This window comes from Sinocyclocheilus anshuiensis, unplaced genomic scaffold (assembly GCF_001515605.1).
Source record: "Sinocyclocheilus anshuiensis isolate Anshui unplaced genomic scaffold, SAMN03320099.WGS_v1.1 scaffold1131, whole genome shotgun sequence".
In the NCBI taxonomy this organism is placed as follows: domain Eukaryota; kingdom Metazoa; phylum Chordata; class Actinopteri; order Cypriniformes; family Cyprinidae; genus Sinocyclocheilus; species Sinocyclocheilus anshuiensis.
The window spans coordinates 248,221-271,608 of NW_015542387.1; the positions used below are offsets into that span (position 1 = coordinate 248,221).

Genomic DNA, 23,388 nt, shown 5'->3' on the forward strand with positions numbered 1-23,388 from the left:
ATATATATATATAGGGTGTTCTTGACCAAGACGCAATGTTCAAAACCCTATTGTAAAATCAGTGTAATGCATGGACTTGAGTGGTTTATACTTTAGTGTGTGTGTGTGTGTGTGTGTGTGTGTGAAAGCAGGGGAACCAAGGACGCCAGCAGTGTTAGTCCATAACCAGTTGAGAGCATACTGTAGTAAAAGTACCTGGTAAATGGGCTAGAGGAAGAGGGTGACTCCAGACCTCTGGGTGCTGAGTTAGTCCTGTTTGAGACATGTACTGTATATATACTTCACTTTAAATTTAAACTACAGGGCCCTATGGACAGTCAGACTCAACAGCTGGAGTTCTTCAAACATCAGACTAATGGAGACTCAGTGCTGGTACTTGATATAAACAAAGTTTTCAGTTCAATGTATAACTAATAAGCTTCCAGTGTCTTTAAATGAATGTTCACCTGGGCATGGTGGCTGATTTTTCCCATGGTCTCCTAAATTCTGTTAAAGAAAAATCACAGATAATGAGAAAACACTCAGTGAGTATCTAAATGTCACAAATCTCAATCACAAATGCATTGTGTTCTTACCGCTTGGGCCTTGAGCGTCGGAATCATCCTGAAGATCATCAGGCAAAGGAAAAGAAACAGACAGAGAGCAGAATGAGTGTTTCCTCTGCATTCAGTAATAGTGCTGGCTTTTCAAGTCTAACTCAATTTTAGTAATTACATTTACAGTAATAGAGGCTATATTCCATCTCAAGTCTATAGAACAACCTCTTTAAATAACTTAAGACTTTTGCATGCACTTTAAATGGTCGATTTTCAGGAAATTTACAAGTTACACAGGAATTTTACAGAACATACAGGAATTTGTTTCCCCCCCAAACAAATACCACCCTGCAGCCAATTTCATTGCTTAATTCAATGTTTGTTTTTAAGAAAATTTTAGACTTTCAAAAAAATCTTAGATGGCCCCAGTCACAATAATTCTATGTAAGAGGATGTGCTACCAATGCTATACTAAGGTTAAGGTTACGGTTTAGGGTAGGGTTGGAATTTGTTTTAGTGTTGTGTAGGTAATTAGAACTGTGACTGATATGACCAATAAAATCTTTAGAATCGGCTACAGAGTTATTTTTACAATTCACTGGTTTGGGGAAAACACACACACACACACACACACACACACACACACACACTTTGTTTGTGGAACTGACACAATCACCCATAATGAGCCTTAAAAGATTGAAGGTGTTCATACATTACTGGGCTCCTCTGCTTTGGGGGGCGCCTTCTCCCCTTTATCTGCTGCTTTTCTCCTGTGCCAACAGACACAATGACAACAGTCATTTACAGCACATTGTTACCAAAGCCAAAGAGTTCAAGGAATATTATGGGTTATTTCCTAGTTAAAGTCTAAAACAGCATAAGTAGCATGATGTCAATTAAATATAATAATAATAATTTTGACCCTCAGTTTATAAAATAAAATGAAAGACACATTTACAGTAATACACACATTGCAAGGATGAATTACTTAAGGGATAGTTCACCCAAAAATGAACATTCTGTCATCAATTACTCACCCTCATGTCATTCCAAACCCATCATTAATCTTGAAAAAAAGCAGCAATATATATTTTTATGAAACCTAAGAGACTTTTGTCCCTCCACTGAAAGTTCATTACACCCAAACACTGACGTCACCCAAACATCAATTATGTTCATTAAATAAGAAGTCTTAAGAAGATGCTATGTCGTTATGAATTTGTTTTTTAAATGTTTGAAGTTTTAGCAGAATGAACTTTCAATGGAGGGCAAAAACATTTCAATAAAAATACCTTCATGTGTGATTTAAAGATGAGTGAAAGTCTTACGGGTTTGGAATAACATGAAGACGAGTACGAATTTTCATTAAATAATCCCTTTAAGGTGGCACACATTTGGCAATTTATTCTAAAAAATCTAAATGCTAAAATTAGCAATACAGAGTGATTCACAAACATGCATATATTTCAGGAAGTTATAAAGCACTATGGAATAGAGTTCTGCACCTCCAGTTACAGGAGTTATGTCAGTAATGCAGAACCAGAAATTCATCCACCTAGTCACACTTCACAGCTCAAGAAACAAATATTTTTGTAATGAGGAATTAATTTAACAAGGAATTCATGTAAGTGGTATATATTGCTGCTATTAAAGCCTCCAGCACCCTTAACACTACAAGGTTATTACCAAAGTCCTTCGATCAACAGCCTTCTTGGTAACACCTCAGGCTATGATCTTCCAGTCATGCAAGTACATCTACTTTCAGGTTGAACAGAGAAAGACAGGGACATTTCCAAAACCAATTTACTTAACCGAAATTACATTAATCTAATCTAGCATTACACTTTGTGGTCACAGTATGCATGTCAAATTATTTCAGATATATGGTTAGAAACTGAGAATCATTCTTAAATAGAATCATTTCCTTTATTAAATAAATAAATACTGGAACTAAATGATTTTCAGTTCTTAAAAATCCATTCTTCCACAAATGCAGAATTACTACTTAGTGGTGACGCAACACTGCCGCTGAATGGTGTGAAGCATAAATAAAGCACAATTTTTTTTTTTTATTGACTTAAAAACAAATCATGAAGAGTGCAGCCCAATTCAAATAACTCTTATGAGCTGGTTGAAGAAATGAAATACTGTATGTTTATATGTACTGTACACCTATAAAATCTATTCTGCATTGTCCGTGATTCATCTATTTTTGTTAAGACTATTTGCTATTTATTCCTACACATTTATTTATAGGATTTACAAGGAGTTGCTGTGGCATTTCATTTATATCTATTCCGTTAAAATCTGAAATAATCTCATTTAGTCAAAAATTAAAGTCAGTAAAGTACAATAAAAATGCAAATGTTTTTTTTTTCTAAATACTTCTTCCACAAAAGCATTCCACAAAATTAAAAGGAATCTGAAATCAGGGGAAATCATTACACTGCAATACAATGCAGAGAAAACTTTTTCCCCCTTTTTTATGGATGTCATATGGAGGGAGGCTGAATAAACTGCTTTCATGAGGAAACTTATTGCATAATGAATCGACAGGCTATCGGTTATTCTTCAACATGTTTACCATTAAATTTAGTGGTATCTGCAAACAGCATTTTACATACAAGTCTGACTGCAACTCAATGATGTCAAAGCTATAATGTGATTGGTTATCAAGGCACACGTGATCCAAGATGACCGTTGTGTTTCTCCAACAGTAGAGGTTGATATCTTTCCATTTGAGTGAATATTTTAGTTTGACGAGCAGGCTGAAATTATTGTGGTAACTGAGTTGTTCCAACACTAATTGAAGATGCATTAGTGTATACATTTACTACATGGTTTTGAATCTTTTTTTCTACTGACCTTCGTGCTAGAATTGCGCTCATCTCTCCCATCAGTCCTCCTCCTCCACTGGGCATAGACACACTGCTGCGGCTGCTGTCTGCTTTAGGAGTTGGCGCCACAGCACTGCCACTGCCACCTCCACCTCCTCCTCCTCCTCCTCCTCCTCCACCACCACTACCAACATCATCCTGCAGGAGGAAGCACTGAGTCAATAACAGCAGCCAGGAATGAATGTGCGCAAAACATGATAGGAGAATGGACTCCACATTTTAACTATGAACAAGGTAAATAGGGTTTGTAAATTTATTTGAAATTTAATCTTTGTGAATGGATTTCTTAGACTGTATTTTTTTTACACCAAGTAAGTTTGTATTTACGTATTAAGTATTTAATAATAAATAAGTAAATTAATATATACTTAATTTATTTTTGGTATTCGCATGGAAATTTATTTAATTGTCTTTATAAAGTTCCACCGGGGGGAACATAACCCTCTTATTTCACATCTGGCTTTTTACACTATGTGATTGGTTTTCACCTTCTACTTCAATTTCTATTTGTGTAAACTTTTAGTATACAAGTTTAAACTTTAAACTTTTAGTAAACTTTTAGATTTGCCAGTGTCTCATTCTCTGCGTTCTCCAACATGAAATATTGATTTTATCATATTTCTTACTTAAAACACGTTTCTGGTCTTTTGTGTGTGATTCATCAGGAAACGTTATTCCATATTTAAAAAGGTGTCATCAAAATGTAATAACTTGCTCAGCTTCTAAAAAGGCATTTCATTTCCAGGTGATGTCACTAAGACTGTAAATAACGTTACCAGGAAGTGACACATTATTTTGACTTCTGGACATTCTCTTATTGTGATCCTCCTGTCACTCACTGTCTCACCTTGGGCACTTTGCGGAGTTTGGCACCTGCCAGGGCAGCAGCGAGACCACCACCACCTGGTCCCTCTCCCTCACCTCCACCTCCTCCAGAGAAGGGCAGAGGAGGAGCAGGTGGAGGTGGAGCTCCTCCTCCTGAGGGAGGAGGTCCAGGTGGTGGGGGAGGTCCAGATGGAGGGGGCCCAGGGGGAGGTGGAGGTCCAGGGGGAGCCGGAGGGCCTCCAGGGGCCAAAGGTGGTGCTGGAGGAATGACTACAGTAGAACAACAGCACAATTATGTTATTAAAACCGTTATCTCACAAATAAAGGTCGGTTTGACAAATAATTGGCAATTTAATAATAAAGCAGATAAAAAAAAATGTTATGGGCATATTCAAATAATTGCATTGCTCACACAGCTAAACCATAGTGTTAATCGCTATGCCAAAGCTCTGAATTAAATCATACTCAAATTTAAATTGTTTATGGACATACTTTTATAACTCCAGCACAGCTGTGAATTATTGCAAATAATGCTTTTACACATTATTTATTCTTTAGTAAGTTCTACTCAAGAATGCAATTAGGTGTGATTATAAAGAACAAATCGCATCAGTGACAGCCCAGTATTTTTCGATTCATTTTTTCATAGGGATTTCAAAAAATATCAGTGAACCAAGCAGCTATATGCTTAAACATTTTTTTTATCAATCATAAAAAACATCTTGGTTGATCTCTACTTGGAGAAGACAGCAATGATCTCATAATCCAAATACACAAAGTCAAAGTCCGTTGAGGTAAAACACTTTCTACTGACCTGGAGCTGCTTGCCGTTCTCTTTCCTGTCGCTCTCTCTCTTGTCTCTCTCGCTCTAGCTGCTCCAACCTCTGCAGTTCCAATCTGCAGGAAAAAACATGAAGGCATTGCAATTATTTTGACATATTGCGATTTTAAATGAGATTTGCGAGTTGGTAAGGTAATAATTAAATCATAGAAATTGTCAAATTAAAATAATTGTAAAATAATATCTAAATGAAACACTAAAAAAATATTAAATATTTAGTTTACCTGCATGTCATGTGACCAACCAACATCAAAGAATCATAAACATGCAAATGTGTTGTTAAATTACTGAAAAAATAACTTAAAGGTGGTACTTCAAGTATATAAGACCATAAAATAACAGGTGGTTTAAATGGACTAAATAACTGGAGAAATCTGGCATATGTTACCAGAGAGAAGTCTGATCCATTTCTGAAATTCTGATTAAAAATTAAAAGGTCAGAAAAAAAAAAGAGATGTATACATGGGCAAACTATCCACATTAATACCCATGACGTGCATTTAGATATGGTGAAAATAAATGTTCATTTCATGCTAACTTTAAGTAATTCACTGCTGTTATGTACAACGAGTTCACACAGGCTTCTTGACTCACTTCAGGCTTCTTGAGTTGAAGTCCAAATCAGTGAATTCAATAGAAGACTTCAAACATGAAACGTGCATACAAAACTGTGTTTTCATGTGTAGAAAAACACATGAGCAACATGAATACTCTCTGTAGCGACACTTACAGTACAAGACTGCAATGTCAAGTTTCATGTTAAGTCAAGCCTCTCCGAGAGCCATTCAAAACATTTCAGTCAAGTAAAGACATGTCAACCAGCTCCATGTAAAGTCTTTAGCAAGGTAACAATAACAACTAGACAGAGAAAGAGAGAGAGAGTTACATTTTTTCGCCTGTAGTCTTGCAGGGAGAAAGAAGAGGAGAATGAGGCAGGGAAGAAGAGGATTTAAGTGTCAGAAGGCCTGACCCGGACTTCTGCCCCATCACTTCAGGGTCTCAAGGAAAGCTAAATACTTAAGCGTTAATACCAATAATCCCTTGAGAGTGTGTGCTTGTGTGTATGTGTGTGCGCGTCTGTAAATGAGATCAAAGACTGACCAGGGAAACCATGACTTCAGGCAATTCACACGATACCACAGGAAGTGGACAAAAACTTAAAAACTTTACTTCGAATAAAATCATTTTGTTACGTAAACCACTACAAATAACCCCTAGTTTGTACCTTCTCTGTTGTTCCAGCTCTTCTGGGGATGGTCCATTGGACACAGGTCGCGTGGGGTAACCTAAAATACAATGCAGTTGAAAAAGGTTGCATTGATTTTTTTTTTATTATACATTAAAACATATGCTCTGTCAAAATGGTGTAAAAATGTGCATGTGCATTACCTCCGTCAGGCATGGAGTTGAGGACATCAAGTGCATGCATCATGCCATTGGCGAACAGCACTGCATCTTCTTTGCTGCCAAAATTCAGGCCCCACACCTGCCGAGCGTCCCGCCACTGATGGAAGTTTGGCGTGGCCTGATTATATTTTAATCCCTTTACAATTGGACAGTTCATCACAACCTGTTCAGAAGACACAAATGTCCAAATGTAAATCAAGTCGTACAACACAAAAGTATGCAGTTTCTTTTTATGCAATTTAAGAAGTTCATTATTCTTTCTGACACCCATTTTGGTGTCCAGATCTATTATTATTATTTATTTTTTTAAATGTAATTCATATATACTAATACTTTAATACGCCTCTTATGATGAACATTTTCAGATTATGAATTTATTTACTTTATTTACTTTTGTGGTGCTTTTATGACAATAATATAATAAGCATTTAATTAGCTGTTTGGATTGATTTAATTATTTATGTACGTGGAAGCAATTCTATTTTAAAAAATACATTTAAGATTTGAAAAATGTTTCTCAAAACAATTTAATCAAAGTCAAGATGCATACTTGTCTTTAAAAGTGCAACTGAAAGAAAACAAAATACAGGGTTCTCAAGGTTTATTAAAAAAATTAAAAATAAATCTTGAAGATGGAATGCAAGTGTGAACAGGCCTTAAAGCCAAAGACAAACATACAGTAAGTTCAGCCACATGAAATAAACAAATTCACTTTTCTATTAAAGAATTTACTCTGCCATCATAAATAATGTATTAAATGATCTACAACGGTGCTTTTCTCAGCAAATATGTGATTATTTACAGTTATTTACATTTTTTAAAACCAATCTTAGAACAACACGTCTAAGAACTTGGCACACACGTTTTAAACTACACTTAGATTCACATATATTTGAATGTGCCAAAAGATTTTCTCCTACCCGCCCTTAAAGTACTTTAACCACAAAGCTCAAACAGATTTATAAACTTATTTGCCTATTCCAACAGAAACAAAAATTTGTTGAACAGACTGTCCAGGAGATGGCTGCACCTCTGCAGAACGCACGAGTTAGTGTGCGAGAGATCGAGTGTGTGTGAGTGTTCCCCTTTAGTGAATGTGCTGACACCTCATTTCTCTGTTTGTATTACAATCATGAATTCCACAAAGTAGAGCAGAGGAGAGAAAGAGAAGAGAGAGAAGAAGAAAATCCATCAAATTTTCTGCCATCAAAAATACAGAGAAACTGTAAATACAGAACACTACACAGAAAGAGTTGTACAGAAAGAGACAAAAGTCACTCAGACAAAGAGAAATGAGTTTGTGGAATCAGACAGATGGAGTGTGGAGAGGTAGAGTCATGGGAATGGGGGAGGAGGGCCTAACTGGCACGGGAAATGGTTTGGCTATCTTACAGGAAACAACGTAGTCATCTCTGGGGAGCATTCATGTCTGAGCGTATAGAGGGCGACAGTGCTGGGAGGGGAAGAGAGAACTCAAGACAGAAGGAATCAGGTGATGGATGGACTGTAAAACTCAGAAACATAAATTATATTGTGGCAGTTAGAGCAATATTTCTCCCCAAAAATTAGCTGACAGACATTTAAGTAGAATGTTCAGACTACGGTTTTCTGTAAGATGAAAGTGGATGGATGCTGGGGATGTTGAGCTTCAAAAATGCCAAAACAGAGACAGTAAAAAGTAATCCATATGATTTGTGCACTATATTCAAAGTCTTCTGAAGTTATGCAATAGCTTTGCTTGACAAACAGAACAAAATAAGTCAGTTTTCACTGAAAATGATATTGAAACATTATATAAACATTGTGTGGCAAATGCTCACCTAGGTTGCATTTATTTAACAAAAAAATAGAGTTTTATTATTACACTTTAAAATGTTTATATAATTTAAAATGTCATTTATTCCTGTGATGAAAATCTGAATTTTCAGCATCATTACTCCAGTCTTCAGTGTAATATGCTGATTTGGTGATGAAGAAACATTTCTTCTTATTATGGAAACTCGAGTCTGCGACTTGGACTCGAGCTGCGCTGAAGTCGCGTGAACAACTGACTTGACTTGGACACGAAGACAGAGACTCATCAAAAACACAAGTCATTGCCGATTATGTTCTCTTTTTAACAGCACAAGAAACATTTCTTCTTATTATGGAAACTCGAGTCTGCGACTTGGACTCGAGCTGCGCTGAAGTCGCATGAACAACTGACTTGACTTAACTTGGACACGAAGACAGAGACTCATCAAAAACACAAGTCATTGCCGATTATGTTCTCTTTTTAACAGCATCAAACACCATATTTTTCTATTCATTCCATATCAATATGTGATGCAACAGCAAATATCACAACAATTCTCTAAACCAGCCAGCGTTACTATAAACACGCGTGATGAATCTGATGGTGCGTGTTCATCACACATTGGAAAAGTGTGGTTATATGAACAAAGATATAGCATCTAACCTCGTGATAATCTTCATGAAAAGGCTTCAATTTAAATGAATGAGTATAGTCTGTTTGCGCTGTGTGTGTCAAAGCGAAGCGCACACTTTGCTCATGCGTTCAGCTCAGGATCCAGTGTTTTCGGTGTTTCGAAAACTCCATCTCTGCATGTGTTGTGAGTTTAACGTGCATTTGGGAACGTAACGGGCACCAGTTACAGATTATTTTCACATACACATAATTTCCAACTTTTTTTGTGGACAGATTATTACAGTATTTCATAAGGGTGTAAGGGTACACGTATTCCGAAAATTTTCGGTAGCCTACGGGTCTGTCGGTTCAGTACGCATGTGTAACGAACAAATACAGCATTGTTTTAACCACTGCACGAGTGGAATTTCATTTGAAACTTCCAGTTTTATATATTGTTACTTTTGATAAGAAACTAAGTCTCATCTTTCAAATTATGTCCATTTTTTTTTTTTTTTTTCCATTTTTCAGAAAAACAATTTTCAATTATAATGTTTTAGACCGATACATTTTTGCTGTGGTCAATAACTCACAAGTGTGGTCTATCAATACCAGGTGGTATTTTGTACAAATGTAGAACGACTTCAGTATAATTTCACTCTGAACATAAGTTGCACATTGTTACTTTTGACCCCGTCAGTTGGGACGAAAGTAACAATAATACAAGCTAGATAAAATATATCTATGACCTTGTTAATATGTAACTGCAAACATATTTTGTCCTTTATCTTTTTCAAAAAATTATTAAATTACATTTGCATTTTAAATTTCAGTTTCATCAAATGTTTTAAAAGTAACCCGACAGTACAAACTTGAATTGTGTAGAATATTTTTTTTTATTGGCAATGTCATTTCCATTTTTTTCTACAGTATGAACAATATGGAAATTTAAATTTTATTAAATTAGCATAATATAAATTCTCAGCATAATGTCACAGTAGTCATGTTTCCATCCAGTTGATTTTATGCATAAATTCAAAATGTGCATAAAAACATCTGGATGGAAACACTGCAAATTCATAGGTGGTGGTGGAACCTAAATGTGACATAGATGTTCCTGACCGATATGTCCAGAAACGCCCTCTCATAAACATCTGGCTGAATCAGACCTCTGTCTGAGTTTCTGACCCTCAGTCTTGGCATATTCTGTTGGGATATGACATAAACATGTTTTAATAAATGCTGCAACACACAGAAAGTCACCACATTAGCAGTGGGGCGAAATACACACTTGTCACTGTAGCGGGACAAAAGTAACAAGTGTTACTTTCGCCCCGACAGAAACCCGATTTACATTTATACTGAAAAACTTGGACAAAGCAAACTTAAGGATCTGTTAGAGCACTAAATAAACTATAGATTGATCATTACTGTGACACATGAAACAGGAAACACAACTTGTAGTTGTAGTAATTAGAATAAAAGTACCGCTTCAGTAATTTACTTACCGTACTCGAAAAACTGCTTTCCGGACCTAACCGCGGGAAACGATGACGAAATCACGTGATATTTGGCAGCTCCGTCAAGGGTTGCATGCAGAACATGCTGTCATAGCTTGGAATGCAAATGTAGTCAGGGCTCGGAGAAAATCGCTTTGTTACTTTCGTCCCGCATTACCTTCGGCCATTCCTTTTCTGAAACTAAGATATTCTTTTAATACGAATGACCTCTTATCAAAAGCTATATCAAAAGCTCAAGTAAAAGTTGATTTCTCAATTCATGATCCTTTTAATTTGCATTATGTGCAGTTTACTTGTTTGCATAAAAAATTTTTTTAAGTTGAGTGTTGATTATTATATTTAAAAATAAATAATAGCTAAATTTAATTTTGGCCTCAGTTGTTCCTTGTAACTTTATAGTAATGTAAAAGGGCATCCTGTAGTTTAGAGCATAAGATGAGGTAGTTTTTTTTTATCAAGAAAATTGTAATTATAATAGTTCAATACACCACTGTTTAATAAAAAAAAATTGTTTGTTTTGTTTTTTTCCCCTGTTGTACCAAAACCATACCGAACCGTGACGTTAAAACCGAGGTATGTACTGAACTGTCATGTTTTTTTTTTACCGTTACACCCCTAGTATTTCACCACATTTGTAATGAGACGCATTTGTAAACCTGTTTTCACTGAAACTGCAGGTTTCCACCAAAATAACAGCTCAGGGGTTTATCTCTTGCAAGTGAAGAAATATTATAATTTTCTATTGTAAAATTGAATAATAAACGCATCATAACCTATTCATTTTTCATTTACATTTATTTTACAGTGCAGTTGCATTACTGCATACTACTAATACAAATTTGAATTGTTATTATAATATTCTTTTTTTTTATTATCTGTGTTTTTTTGTTCTGTCGCTGTCATTCTGTTACACTGTGGAAGCTTCTGTCACGAAAACAAATTCCTCGTATGTGTAAACATACCTGGCAATACAGCTCATTCTGCTTCTGATTCTGATTATATTCTATTTTGACTATTGCTAAAATTAGATATAAAGAGAATAAAGACTTGACTTGGACCTTAGGGACTTGTGAATATGTCTGTATTATAAATGTTAAGAATTTCTTCGTATCATAAAGGACATGATGTGTTGCCAAGTATGGTGTCCCTTACTTGGAATTTGTGCTCTGCATTTCACCCATGCAAGTGCACACACACAGCAGTGATTAGTGAACAAACATACACTCACACAACATGAACACATACACTTGGAGCAATGGGCAGCCATTTTTGCTGCGGCGCCCAGAGAGCAGTTGGGGGTTTAGTACATCAGTCGTGGTATTGAATGTGGAAGAGAATGCTGGTCATTCACTCCCCCACCTACAATCCCTGCTGGTATCGAGACTCGAACCCGCGACCTTTGGGTTACTTTGTTGAAAACATTTGTGCTGCTTTCATTTTTTTTTATTTTTCATGAATTGTTTTCATTTATTTTAAATAAAAAATCTTTTGTAACATTACGATAACACTTTTAATCAATTTAATGCATCCTTGCTAAATAAAAGTTTTCATTTCTTTCGAAAAATGTACTTTGTTGTACTGTGTTGCTTTTGAATGGTATATATATCACTACTTTTTTATTTTTTAAAAATGTATTACATTTTTTTGCATTTCTGCTCAGAGACTTGGATGGTAAGTAAAGAAAAACAGGAAATCATGTATATGAATTGTAATTTGGGGTTAAATGCACTTCTGGTGGAATTATATAAATTCAAGGGTTCTGATGGGGTCAGTTGTATATGTAAATCCACTGTTGTACATCCCAGTCTGCACTCACTTTTGTAAGATGGGAAAAGCAGAGTAGATGTTCTGCTAAATTTCTCTGTTTGCATTCTTAAAGAAAAATAAAAAATGGGTCTGGAGTGACATGAGGGACAGTAAATTAATTATATTCATTTTTGGGTGAACTATCCCTTTGACATTATGAAAGAACACACAATATTAGACTGCAGTACGTGCTGCTGGACTTTAGCTGTGAAAAAAATAATAATTCTTGAAGACAGTTGCAAACTATTTCAAACTGAGCTTGAGGCAAAGTTTGGAATGCTCTTTTTTCCAGTTACCCTGAATGTGTCAACACTCTGCAGTGTTACCTTCGATGAAAAATGGTTTGTTTGTCTGCAACCCCACGCTACATCTGGCTGAATGTAGTTTGTTTACCTGCTGGTCGGTCTGAATCTTGCGTCCCACCACTCTGAAGGCGTTATTGCTGGGGTTGTGGTAGATTTGGACCCTGCTGAAAGCTTGGGGACCCGTGCCTGCCGGGACCCACTTCTTATTGGTATCATCGTAGATCATCACAGTGGCCCGTGCCTGACAGATACTTGACTCACTGTGCATATGAAAGAGAGAGAGAGATGACATTAAATACATTTACAGTGTATAAATAAAACTGCTTTTCAAAACTGCACGATACGAGAGAAAAGTGAAAGAGAAACAGGCATTGGATACTGGGAAAAAAAATGACTGAGGGGGAAGAGAGACTTGAGGCATAATGAACAAAGAAACAAGTGTGGTTAGAAATGTGTGAGGTAGGAGGAGAAGTCTGCCTGATCGAAACAAGCCCAGCAAGTACCAACAATGGGGGCAGACAAAGACAGGAAGTGCTCAACATTCCTCTGCTCAGGAGAGAAAGCAGGTTCTAGAAACTTCAAAAACTGACAGCATATCACATTCCCACACATAAACATGCAAACAGAGCCAGTTCTTAAAGGAACCGTTTGAATGGAAATTCTGTTATTTCCTCTGCCATGTTTTGATGTATGTGTGTGGCGCTTTCAGAATAGCGATTTGGGACAGCAAGAGGGTGAGTAGTGGTTGACCAATTTGGATTTTATGATGGCTGATGATGATTTCTTAGAGAGTAGGGTGGCCGATGACCGATATATAAAGCCAATATAGGCCTATATGATACCACGCTATTTAATTTACCCTCTGGTGCTGTTCATTTTTGACAGAAAAAAATTTACATTTTGGTTTTTTAGAAATGTAACTTCATCTGAATGGTGTGAAACTTGTGATTCAAAAAGGTTAAATGGTCCTGAAAAAAATAATCACACTAGTACGGTTCATCGTCAGAAATGACCGCATTGGAAATGTTCTAGTGGAAACATTTGGTACCATGGCCAAACAAAATCTTACTGAAATTTTTGAGATATCAACCTCAAATATGCAACATAACATGTTTTGATCTAGGACTTTGATTTTCACCCAGTTTACTTTTTTAGCTTTTTTTTTTTTTTTTGCATTTAGTTAGGTTTCTGGCATGTCTGCTAGCTCTGAAAAGCTGAAAAGAAAACACGCAGCCAGTTTCTTATGGGCTGTCTGAGTCTGAAACTGTGTCATTCAGCGAGTTTCAATTTGCAACCGGTTTCTACGTAGATAGATATCTATTTGAATAAGACCACCTCCAAGCCATATACAGAGTCCAAGGCAGTAATTCACTTGTCTTATGTCGACACGCCCCACGGAAGAGAGGGGTGGGGTGAGCAGTAGCTCATTATCATTTAAAGAGACATGCACCGAAAAGAGTCGCGGTGAACAGACCTGTTTTTGACAAGGTAAAAAGGGTGTTGTTTTACATGACAATTGAGGAATTTTAAAGGGATAGTTCACCCAAAAATGAAAATTACCCCATGATTTACTTACCCTCCAGCCATCCTAGGTGTAAATGACTTTCTACTTTCAGACGAATACAATCGGAGTTATATTAAAATATGTCCTGGCACTTCCAAGCTTTATAATGGCAGTGAATGGGTGGTAATATTCAATAGTCCAATAGAAGTCCAATAAACTGCATCCATCTATTATAAAAAATGACTCCACACAGCTCCAGCGGGTTAATAAAGGCCTCCTGAATTAAATTGACGTGTTTTTGTAAGAAAAAAATCCATATTTAAAACTTTATAAACCTTAAATCTCTAGCTTCCGCTAACTGTCATATGCGTTCACGACAAAGTCACATTCAAGTAGGACATAGGTGTAGCGTAAGCTCCAGTGAGAAGTGATGAATGCGGAAGCACAGAGAGAGCAAAACAAAACAACGAATTAGAAGTACAAAAAGAGGATTTGTAAAGAAAAATGTCGGAGAACTTCAATATAAGCCAAGAGAAGACTAGTTTTCCTTTGCTAAACAAAATAAACTTTGCTTCCTTTGCTCCTTTAAACAAACCTTGGTTCTCGCGAGACTAGCATATTCTCACGTCCTATGCCATCCACTGGAACACGACTCTCTCGTGTACGAATGCATGACAGTAAGCGAAAGCTAAAAATAATGGTTTATAAAGTTTTAAATATGGATATTTTTCTTCCAAAAAGTGTCATTTCACTTCAGGAGGCCTTTATTAACCTGCCGGAGCCGCATGGGGCACTTCTTTATGATAGATGGACAGTTTATTGGACTATTGAATATTACCACCCATTCACTGCCATTATAAAGCTTGGAAGAGCCAGGACATTTTTAAATATAACTCTGATTGCATTTGTCTGAAAGAAGAAAGTCATATACACCTAGGATGGCTTGAGGGTGAGTAAATCATGGGGTCATTTTCATTTTTGGTTGAACTATCCCTTTAACCAAAGTATGTTACAGACATTTCTTGAAGACCCTAAAGAATCATACTAACTTATGAAAAATGGGCATCTGATGTCTCCTTCAGTTGGAAATGTCATTTTCAGGTCTATGCTCAAAAAGCGGTTAACAGGTAATAAATGGATCATAACTATTCCATAAATATAATTTAAAAAAATATATAATTTTTGTACTAAAATATAGTACATTCATTTTGCTAGATAAAAAAGGTCATTTTTGGCCACCACACAAGCAGCATCAGAGGGATAAACAAAGTAAATAACACATGCATAACAATTTCTGAAATTAAATAATTATTTTACATAATATTTACTAAAATAATTAGGAAACAATCATTTGAAAATGATAAAAAAAAAATAAAAATAATAATAATAATAGATGTGTTTATTTTACAGAATTGTAACACAAAAAGCACTTTTTTTTTTTTTAACACTTACCAGCCAAACAGAAAAGCTTATTGGATGAAAATGCTAATGATTTTCGACTATGGGGATATATCTGTCAACCATTAAAGGTAAAAAAAAAAAAGACAGTTTTAATTTTTAGCTGAACCAATCCTTTCAGAAATCCACTAATAATGAATGGAAAAAACACAGCTGGATTTGTCTGTCACAAATATATACAAACAAGGATATCATCAAGCAAGGGCTGTGATGTTATACTGACATCATCTTACTCGTGATGTGCGCATGTGGTGGCACATTTGTGCATGGACTGTTTATAATGTCTCTGGAGAAACAGATCGGACACAAACAGGCGGTTCATCATCAAACTCAAATGCTGCTGCTGCACTGGCTCCTTGTTCACATTCTTCCATGCTTATTAAATTAAATATTTTTCGCACAATTACTCAACTAAAGGCAGTTTTCTGGAGTATTCTGTATAGAGAAAGAAGACAATGAATAGATGTTTATAGCGGTTCCATAAACTAACCCTTTTGGTCCTGTAAACAGAGAATCAACCTAATACGCTTTTCAAACTCTCATTAGCTTATTTAATTTGTCTTCTAGCAACAGTGGACATACATGCATCACAACAGAAATTTGTTATTGTAATTTTTTTTTTTTGCTCATACTACAATATCATTTTCATCATCTCATATTATGTGTTGTGTTTAATAGCATTGGTGTGGTGGAAATTATATTTTTAAGATTTTTTACAAAACACTGACAGTTCTGTTTAATTGGTACACTGTAAAAAAAAAAATCCGTAAAATTTACGGTAAAAAACCGGCAGCTGTGGTTGCCAGAATTTGACCGTAAAAAATACTGTAGCAACATTTTAGGTTTTAACTTAAATTTACAGTTAAATACCGTGCCAATTAAACTAACATTTAATAAAAGTTTATCGGGGCAAAACTGTTGGTCAAGAGGGAAATGACACAACAACAGAGAGACAGTTATTAATAAATAATAATAATAAAAAAATGTTTCAAACATTAAAATATATTTGTTTATATTTTTTTACATTTAAAATGACTAAATATATGCTAAATGGATTTTCAAATTCAAGATCCAGCTACTGAGACCAGGGTAAAATAATACAATCTATTCATAAAAGGCATTAAAAAATACAAAATAAATATATAAACATTAACAGTATAATAAATATAAAAAGGGGAAAAAAAGGTTTTAATAAAATAAAAATGCCTGTGACATAAAAGTGACCAAAGCACTTATATTTAAAAGTATTTTCGTCATTCTCTCCCTCATGTTTTCCAAACTGTGATACAATCTTCTCTTCCTGTGACATCACACAGATGCCACAGCCCACTTCCTGCTCCAAGAAATGCAGAATAAGGACTGACTCTATGGCCTGCCGAGTGGTTTGAACACACACACACACACACACACACACACACACACACACACAAGCACACACACTCCTCGTGCCCAGATGTTGATTGCTGTTGGAGGGGGAGCTTAGGTTAACCAGATGGAAGGAAAGAAGACGGGATAACAGCAATCACAGAAAGAACAGAGGATAAGTGAAGGAGGAGGGAGATCAGGATGAGCTTGGCTTAGACTCAGCCATACTGTTATGAGAAATAAATAAATTTTTAATATGGGAAGGCCGAGCTGGAACTATGGACGAAACTGAGTGTGTGCAGTGAATTATTAATGAAGAGAACGGCACGCACACACACTGTACATAAACAATTGCCTTCATGGACAGATAAGGAGCAAATGCAAACTGTATGAAGTGTTCATGACAGTGACTAAATCCATCAAATTATGGATGAAACCGATCTAATATAGTCACAACATGAACAGCATTATTCCCTCTGACCCAATGCAAAAACAGGCATACAGAAAATGTACATTTTACGGTTGTGTCCTTCTCTGTACATGTTATAAAGTCACACAATAATTTGTATTGTGCATAAAATTCTCACAAATTATTGATATTTCTATATAAATAAATATATTTTTACATATTTTTATATCAATCTAAATCTTATAATAGGCAGAAATAATTAAACATTCAATTATGGTAGATACGATAGATTACATTAAATAATTAAATAAAATAAAAGTTGTATTTTTAATTCAACCAATATTGGATGTTTAATTGTTTCTGTCTGTTTTAATAGGCAATTTTGCCTTTAGTTTAGGGTGACAATTTATTGTTCATCCTTAGTTTTTTGGTTAAATCATTTAAAAACAAGCTGGAATTTGTCTTGGAAACAGTCCCATGGCATATGCTCTATGAACACTCAAAGTAGTGACAAATCAGTATATACCATTTTTAAGTTTTAGTTATGCTTTCAGTAACCCACTTTGTGCAAAGTTTAAGTACACAGCTCTCTAGATATTATTGGCAATTTAAACAACATAACAGACTGTCTCTACTTTAAAATACATGACACTCCTCCATAGAACCACAAATTGCAGTTTCCTAGTAATGAAGGAGTTAACAGGAAACTGCAGAGCACAGCTGAAAAAATGTCTGTATAAGGCTGTGCAGACAGCTGCCCTTGAACACTAACAAGTAGAGTCAAGCCCACTAATCTGTCTCAAACTCTCTCTCTCCTTCATTTCTCCTTAAACATCCCAAATATGTTCTGTTCCCGTCATTTCACCTGGTTCTCCAGCTCAACAATGACACAAAGGGGGACATTAAGGGCTGATGGTCACAGTGTAATTACAAGTGACTCACTGAGGATAAGATACGCAGATTGGCAGATGAGTGTTTGGACAGAAGAACAAAAGAATGTGAACTCAAGGGACTCGTGGGACTTGAAGGGTCTATCCCTCAGCAGAATGTGTCATGCTTTGCTGTTTAGATCAGCTGTCACGTCTTGCTTATATGACGTGACGTGACATGTGGCCAAGTATGGTGACCCATACTAGGAATTAGTGCTCTGCATTTAACCCATCCAAAGTGCACACACACCATGAACACACACCCGGAGCAGTGGGCAGCCATTTTTTGCTGTGGTGCCCGGGGAGCAGTTGGGGGTTCGGTGCCTTGCTCAAGGGCACCTCAGTCGTGGTATTGAAGGTGGGAGAGAGCACTGTACATTCACTCCCCCCACCTACAATCCTTGCCGGTACGAGACTCGAACCCGCAACCTTTGGGTTACGAGTCCGACTCTCTAACCATTAGGCCACGATTCCCCCCAATGGGTTTTAAGTAAATTTCAATAAACAATTACTGAAACAAACAATTATTGAACGGTATAAATACAATTAACAGCTGTGCTAAAACTATTTTAGCTTTTGGTTATATTTGATTTATAAGAGGAGGAGGTGTGAAAATTACCCACTGGCAAATTTTTCAGAGAAACTAATATTAATTTTATTTTTTTTTTTAAAACTACATTTGCCATAAATAAATTTTAACCAAGTACTCAAGGGTGAAGAGGATGCATCCATCTATGTTAAAAATGGATTTCAAAATTGAAACAAAATTTCGATTGGTGTGAAATGTTTTGAAGTTGAATGAAAAAATGAATGTCCTTTCTGCTGTCCTTTCCAAGTACTCAAATATTTGGATACTTGTGCCTATTTAAAATTAGACCTGGAGAAAAAAAAAAGCATATTTCCATGGCTGAAATTCTAGATCTGCTTTTCCACTCATGTAAGTGATTTCTAATGTGTTCTGAGAAGCTATAAAGTTGAAATGACAGGCTACTGGAAATTACATAAAAACAAATCTTACACACCACATATGCGCCTATAGCAGAATGCCAAAATTCCTTTTTTTTTTTTTATCCAGTATTTTATTTTCCTCTCTACTGGTCAATGTTAAGAGTTATTTTGAGAGAATCTACTACTTTGCTACACTGCTATGGCACACAGATGTCCATTAAAAACCACTGTGTTTCATTAACCACATTTCCATATTAACTAAAAGACAGAGCAGCATTATGCAGCCGTGAAATAAAACTTTTTTTAATCACTCCTTCATTCTCATGAAGAGGACGTGTGTGAGGTGGCTTAGTGGTTTAAAAAAGCAAAATACAAAAGTAATTGGTTCAAGCCCAGTGCTAGAAGAACTATCACTGTTGAGCAAGACAAGTAACCTCATATTACAGAGGTACCATGACACAGAATGACCCTCATATGAGAACCGTGGTATTTACAAGACACTTCCAAGAAATAAGATATGATAATTGCATGGTAGACATCCAAATGAACACAGTATTACTATGGTTTAAAAAAAACTCAGTAGTAACATGGAATTTTTTGATGAACTGTATGAAGTTAAGTCTGTGATGCCTGTTAAAGACAGTGGCAAAGCAAAGCTAAAGCGCTTACTTGCTTTGCTTGAGTTACAGTAACTTTTCTCTTTGTCTCTCCTCTCTCAAGTCTCAGCTTGTTGTTCGAAGTGCTGTGGGCTACAGCTTTTAGAGTCTCTATAAGAATTACTGAATCATGCAAGAGTCACCCTAAGTTCATATTGCCTTTCTCCTATGTGAAAAAACAATCTTCTTAAAGCAAAACAATCCTAAGCACAATTCCAAGTGGCTTTTTCATCCCTTAAAGGAAAATGTCATTGTGCAAATCAATTTCAACCATAATCTGTGAAGTGAAGTTTAGTGAAGTGAAGTGTGAATTGCTTGTTTTTGTGTGGTTTCTCACAACACATCCCATTTTCGACTAACTCTGGAAGTGGTCTAAAGTGGACAACCTCTAAACTTTTAGATCCTCTTTATACCTGTAGCGTTATCCACTTGTGATCGAATCGATGGAAACGCATATCAGTTGTAAACAGCCATATCTCGGTCAAAAGAGTTGGCCAAAAAGTTGATGAGGCTCTACCAGGCTGGTTACAAAAGGTTACAATCACTTTGTAAAGAGATTGAGGTCCATAGTGTACAAATGGAAAACATTCAACTCCACTGTTACTCTATCTAGGAGTGGAGGTCCAACAAAAACACTCCAAGAGCAATATGTTTAATAGTCAGGAAGGTCACAAAGAACTCCACAGTAACATCTAAGAACCTATAGGCCTCTCTAGCATTGGATAAGGTTAGTGTTCAGGATTCCATGGCAGGAACGCAAGGAGCAAGTCACTGAAAACACTGAATTTAGTTTGAAATAATCGGAAAGTCTTGGGAAAGGTGGTTAAAACAGAAGAATGTCATGTTTTGGAAAGGCCTAATCAAAGTCTTTATCTGTATCCAAATGCAATGTTGTGGAAGGACCTGAAGAGAGCAGTTCATCCAAGAAAGCACACCAGCACTTTTTCCACATATAAGCGTTTAGTTGGTTTAGATAGTTTTTCCAGACATTCAATCTTGGGTCAATTTGCTTAAGTAAAAATATATAATGTCATTTGATTCTCTGTTGAAGATGACGACTTATAATAATTAGTAAAAATAATCTATGCATTTAGCAGACGCTTTTAGCCAAAGCGACTTACAGTGCATTCAGGCTATACATTTTTTACCAGTATGTGTGTTCCCTGGGAATCGAACCCACGTCCTTTTGCGCTGCTAACACAATGCTCTACCACTGAGCCACAGGAACATTTGACTTGGACTAAGATCTCAACTGTTTGTTAAATTTATGCAAAAATGTATGCAAAAGTCTTAAAAAGGACAATTTTGCCATGGTTTACTTACATTTCATGTCATTCCAATCCTGTATGACTTTCTTCTGTGGAACACATCTTTAAAAAAAAAAGTGTTTTTATATATTGTATATATTTATACATATTTTGTCTATATATTGAAACTCAATGGGGCCCAACATTGTTTGGACTCAGTGTTCTTCCAAATATCTTCATATTTCACAGAAGAAAAAAGTCATACCAATTTTTATCAACATGAGGGTGAGAAAATTATGTCAAAATTAAAATTTTTAGGTGAACTACACCTTTAAAGGCTCACAAGTTTTCTATCACAACTGTATTTTTATCTAATTAAACTAAGTGAATGGGCTGTCAAACTCCAAAATAAAACAGACAAAGGCATACTTAAAGAAGCTCAATTTGACTTGTTAACTATGTTTCAAGTAGAGGTGGGCATTATGGCAAAAATATCATATCACAATTTTGTTTTTCAGGAAAATCACGATTTTATTACGATTCTTTGTCATGTTGGTTTTACTATTTTGCAAGTCTGAGCAGTACAGTCAAACTAATTTCCCTATTTTAAAAACTAAGACTTACAAGGTAACAAAATATAAAATAAAAAAGAATGGCAGATATTTAGGCCAAAGTGATTGAAGATAAAAAAATCTTTGTCATTATTTTATCTTTGTTATTAAAAAATAAGAACAAAGACATTACAAATACACATAACATAAAAAAAAACAGTGCTTTATTTTTCAGGTACAGTAGGTGTATTTAGCATTAGCATTCAAGAAATTGAATGAACAAATATAAAAAACAAAACACTATATACACTTAACTGTATATATTATATATTGGTTCTTATTAAAGTAATTGTATTATAGTTCTTCAGTCAAGAGGAGTAAGTGATTGTCTAATTTACTTTTGTGATTGTGAACAAGTGCAGTGTCCCGTGAGTGTAACTCTACCGATAGAATGTGCACTGTAGCACAATACTATGATATTGCAGATATAAGCAGATTGTGGAGACATTTTAATCGTCCATGATCGAAAATAGTCTTATCGCACACCCCTAATTTCAAGTTAACATTTGTGGTCAAATTCAATCTTGAACAATTAGATGTGGTAGTATTGATCAATTTTGATTTGAACATCAAACATTTCTCAGTACCATTGTATGGAAAACAAAGGCCAGGACATTCCTGAAAAATTTACCTTTCGTGTTCCACAGAAGAATCATACAGGTTTGAAGTGATATGAGGCTGAGCAACAGATGACAGAATTTTCATCTAGCCCTTTAAAGGGGTCATATGATGTTGCTAAAAAGAACATTATTTTGTGTATTTTGTGTAATGAAATGTGTTTATGTGTTAAGGTTAAAAAAACACATTATTTTCCACATACTGTACATTATTGTTTCTCCTCTATGCCCTGCCTTTCTGAAACGCATCGATTTTTACAAAGCTCATCGGTCTGAAAAGCGAGGTGTGCTCTGATTGGCCAGCTATCCAGTGCGTTGTGATTGGCCGAATACCTCAAACGTGTGACAGAAATGTTATGCCCCTTACCATACTGTGATGCCATGTTCCGGCCGGAGCGACGAGACAAAAACATTCAAACCCATTATAAACGGGGCATTTGTTGCATCCAGTGGGGACATAATTACTGATTATAATGACTTATACTGTCTTTTTACGCATTGCGTTGCATCGCGCCGCATAAACATAAAACCATGTCTGCATTTGTGATCGGAGAAATGACAAACAACAAGCCCTACTCTACACTGCTCAAAACTCGCGTTTGAATCATCAGTGGCAAATCCTTTAAATATGAAAAGGTACTTTGTGTCTGAGTCAGAACAGCCGGCATTGTAGTTTACTCTCCCAGGATCAGGAAACAGTCCTCCATAAAATGCGCTGCACACATCTGAATATTTGTGTTGAACTGTTCTGGAACAGTGTTGTAAATACAACTTAACCACTGATTTCTAGTTGTGTCCTCTTTTGGAAGGCCAAACAAAGTAGTTTTGCTTTCACAACGAAACACACAGCGTCTTCACAACATGGCGGCGGCGGTGGCAGCAACGCCTTCTTTCCTTGCGTGAACATTTGGGCTGCGTTATGCAAATCTTCCCACATCGTGACGTAGACATGTGGGGGCATGTTAGAACGAGCCGTTTTAGGCGTGGTTGACTCTTAACTTTTATAAAGAATATCTCTTTGGGTTTGAGACTTTAGTCTTTGCAACTTTAGGGCTCTTATCTATGCACGAACAGCTTGTAACACTCCAAAGAGAAAGGAA

At 36.0% G+C, this 23,388-nt stretch overlaps 1 protein-coding gene across 3 annotated transcripts in view; it reads right to left on the minus strand.

The window, feature by feature from the left end:
• The window catches only part of LOC107692745 (vasodilator-stimulated phosphoprotein-like), a 16,887-nt gene extending 4,060 nt beyond the window's left edge, over positions 1-12,827 (minus strand). The window contains exons 1-10 of one of the 3 annotated variants that reach the window (XM_016491917.1): positions 12,633-12,827; positions 6,489-6,669; positions 6,325-6,385; positions 5,073-5,155; positions 4,281-4,528; positions 3,402-3,571; positions 1,249-1,306; positions 576-603; positions 447-486; positions 196-252 (exon numbers count right to left, since the gene is read on the minus strand). In XM_016491917.1, coding sequence (XP_016347403.1) covers positions 196-252; positions 447-486; positions 576-603; positions 1,249-1,306; positions 3,402-3,571; positions 4,281-4,528; positions 5,073-5,155; positions 6,325-6,385; positions 6,489-6,669; positions 12,633-12,812 — 1,106 coding nt within the window. In that variant the 5' untranslated portion in view covers positions 12,813-12,827. Of the gene's footprint in view, positions 1-195; positions 253-446; positions 487-575; positions 604-1,248; positions 1,307-3,401; positions 3,572-4,280; positions 4,532-5,072; positions 5,156-6,324; positions 6,386-6,488; positions 6,670-12,632 lie in introns of all 3 variants that reach the window. The other 2 variants (XM_016491916.1, XM_016491918.1) reach the window with 2 other exon arrangements.
• Positions 12,828-23,388: the final 10,561 nt, after the last annotated feature.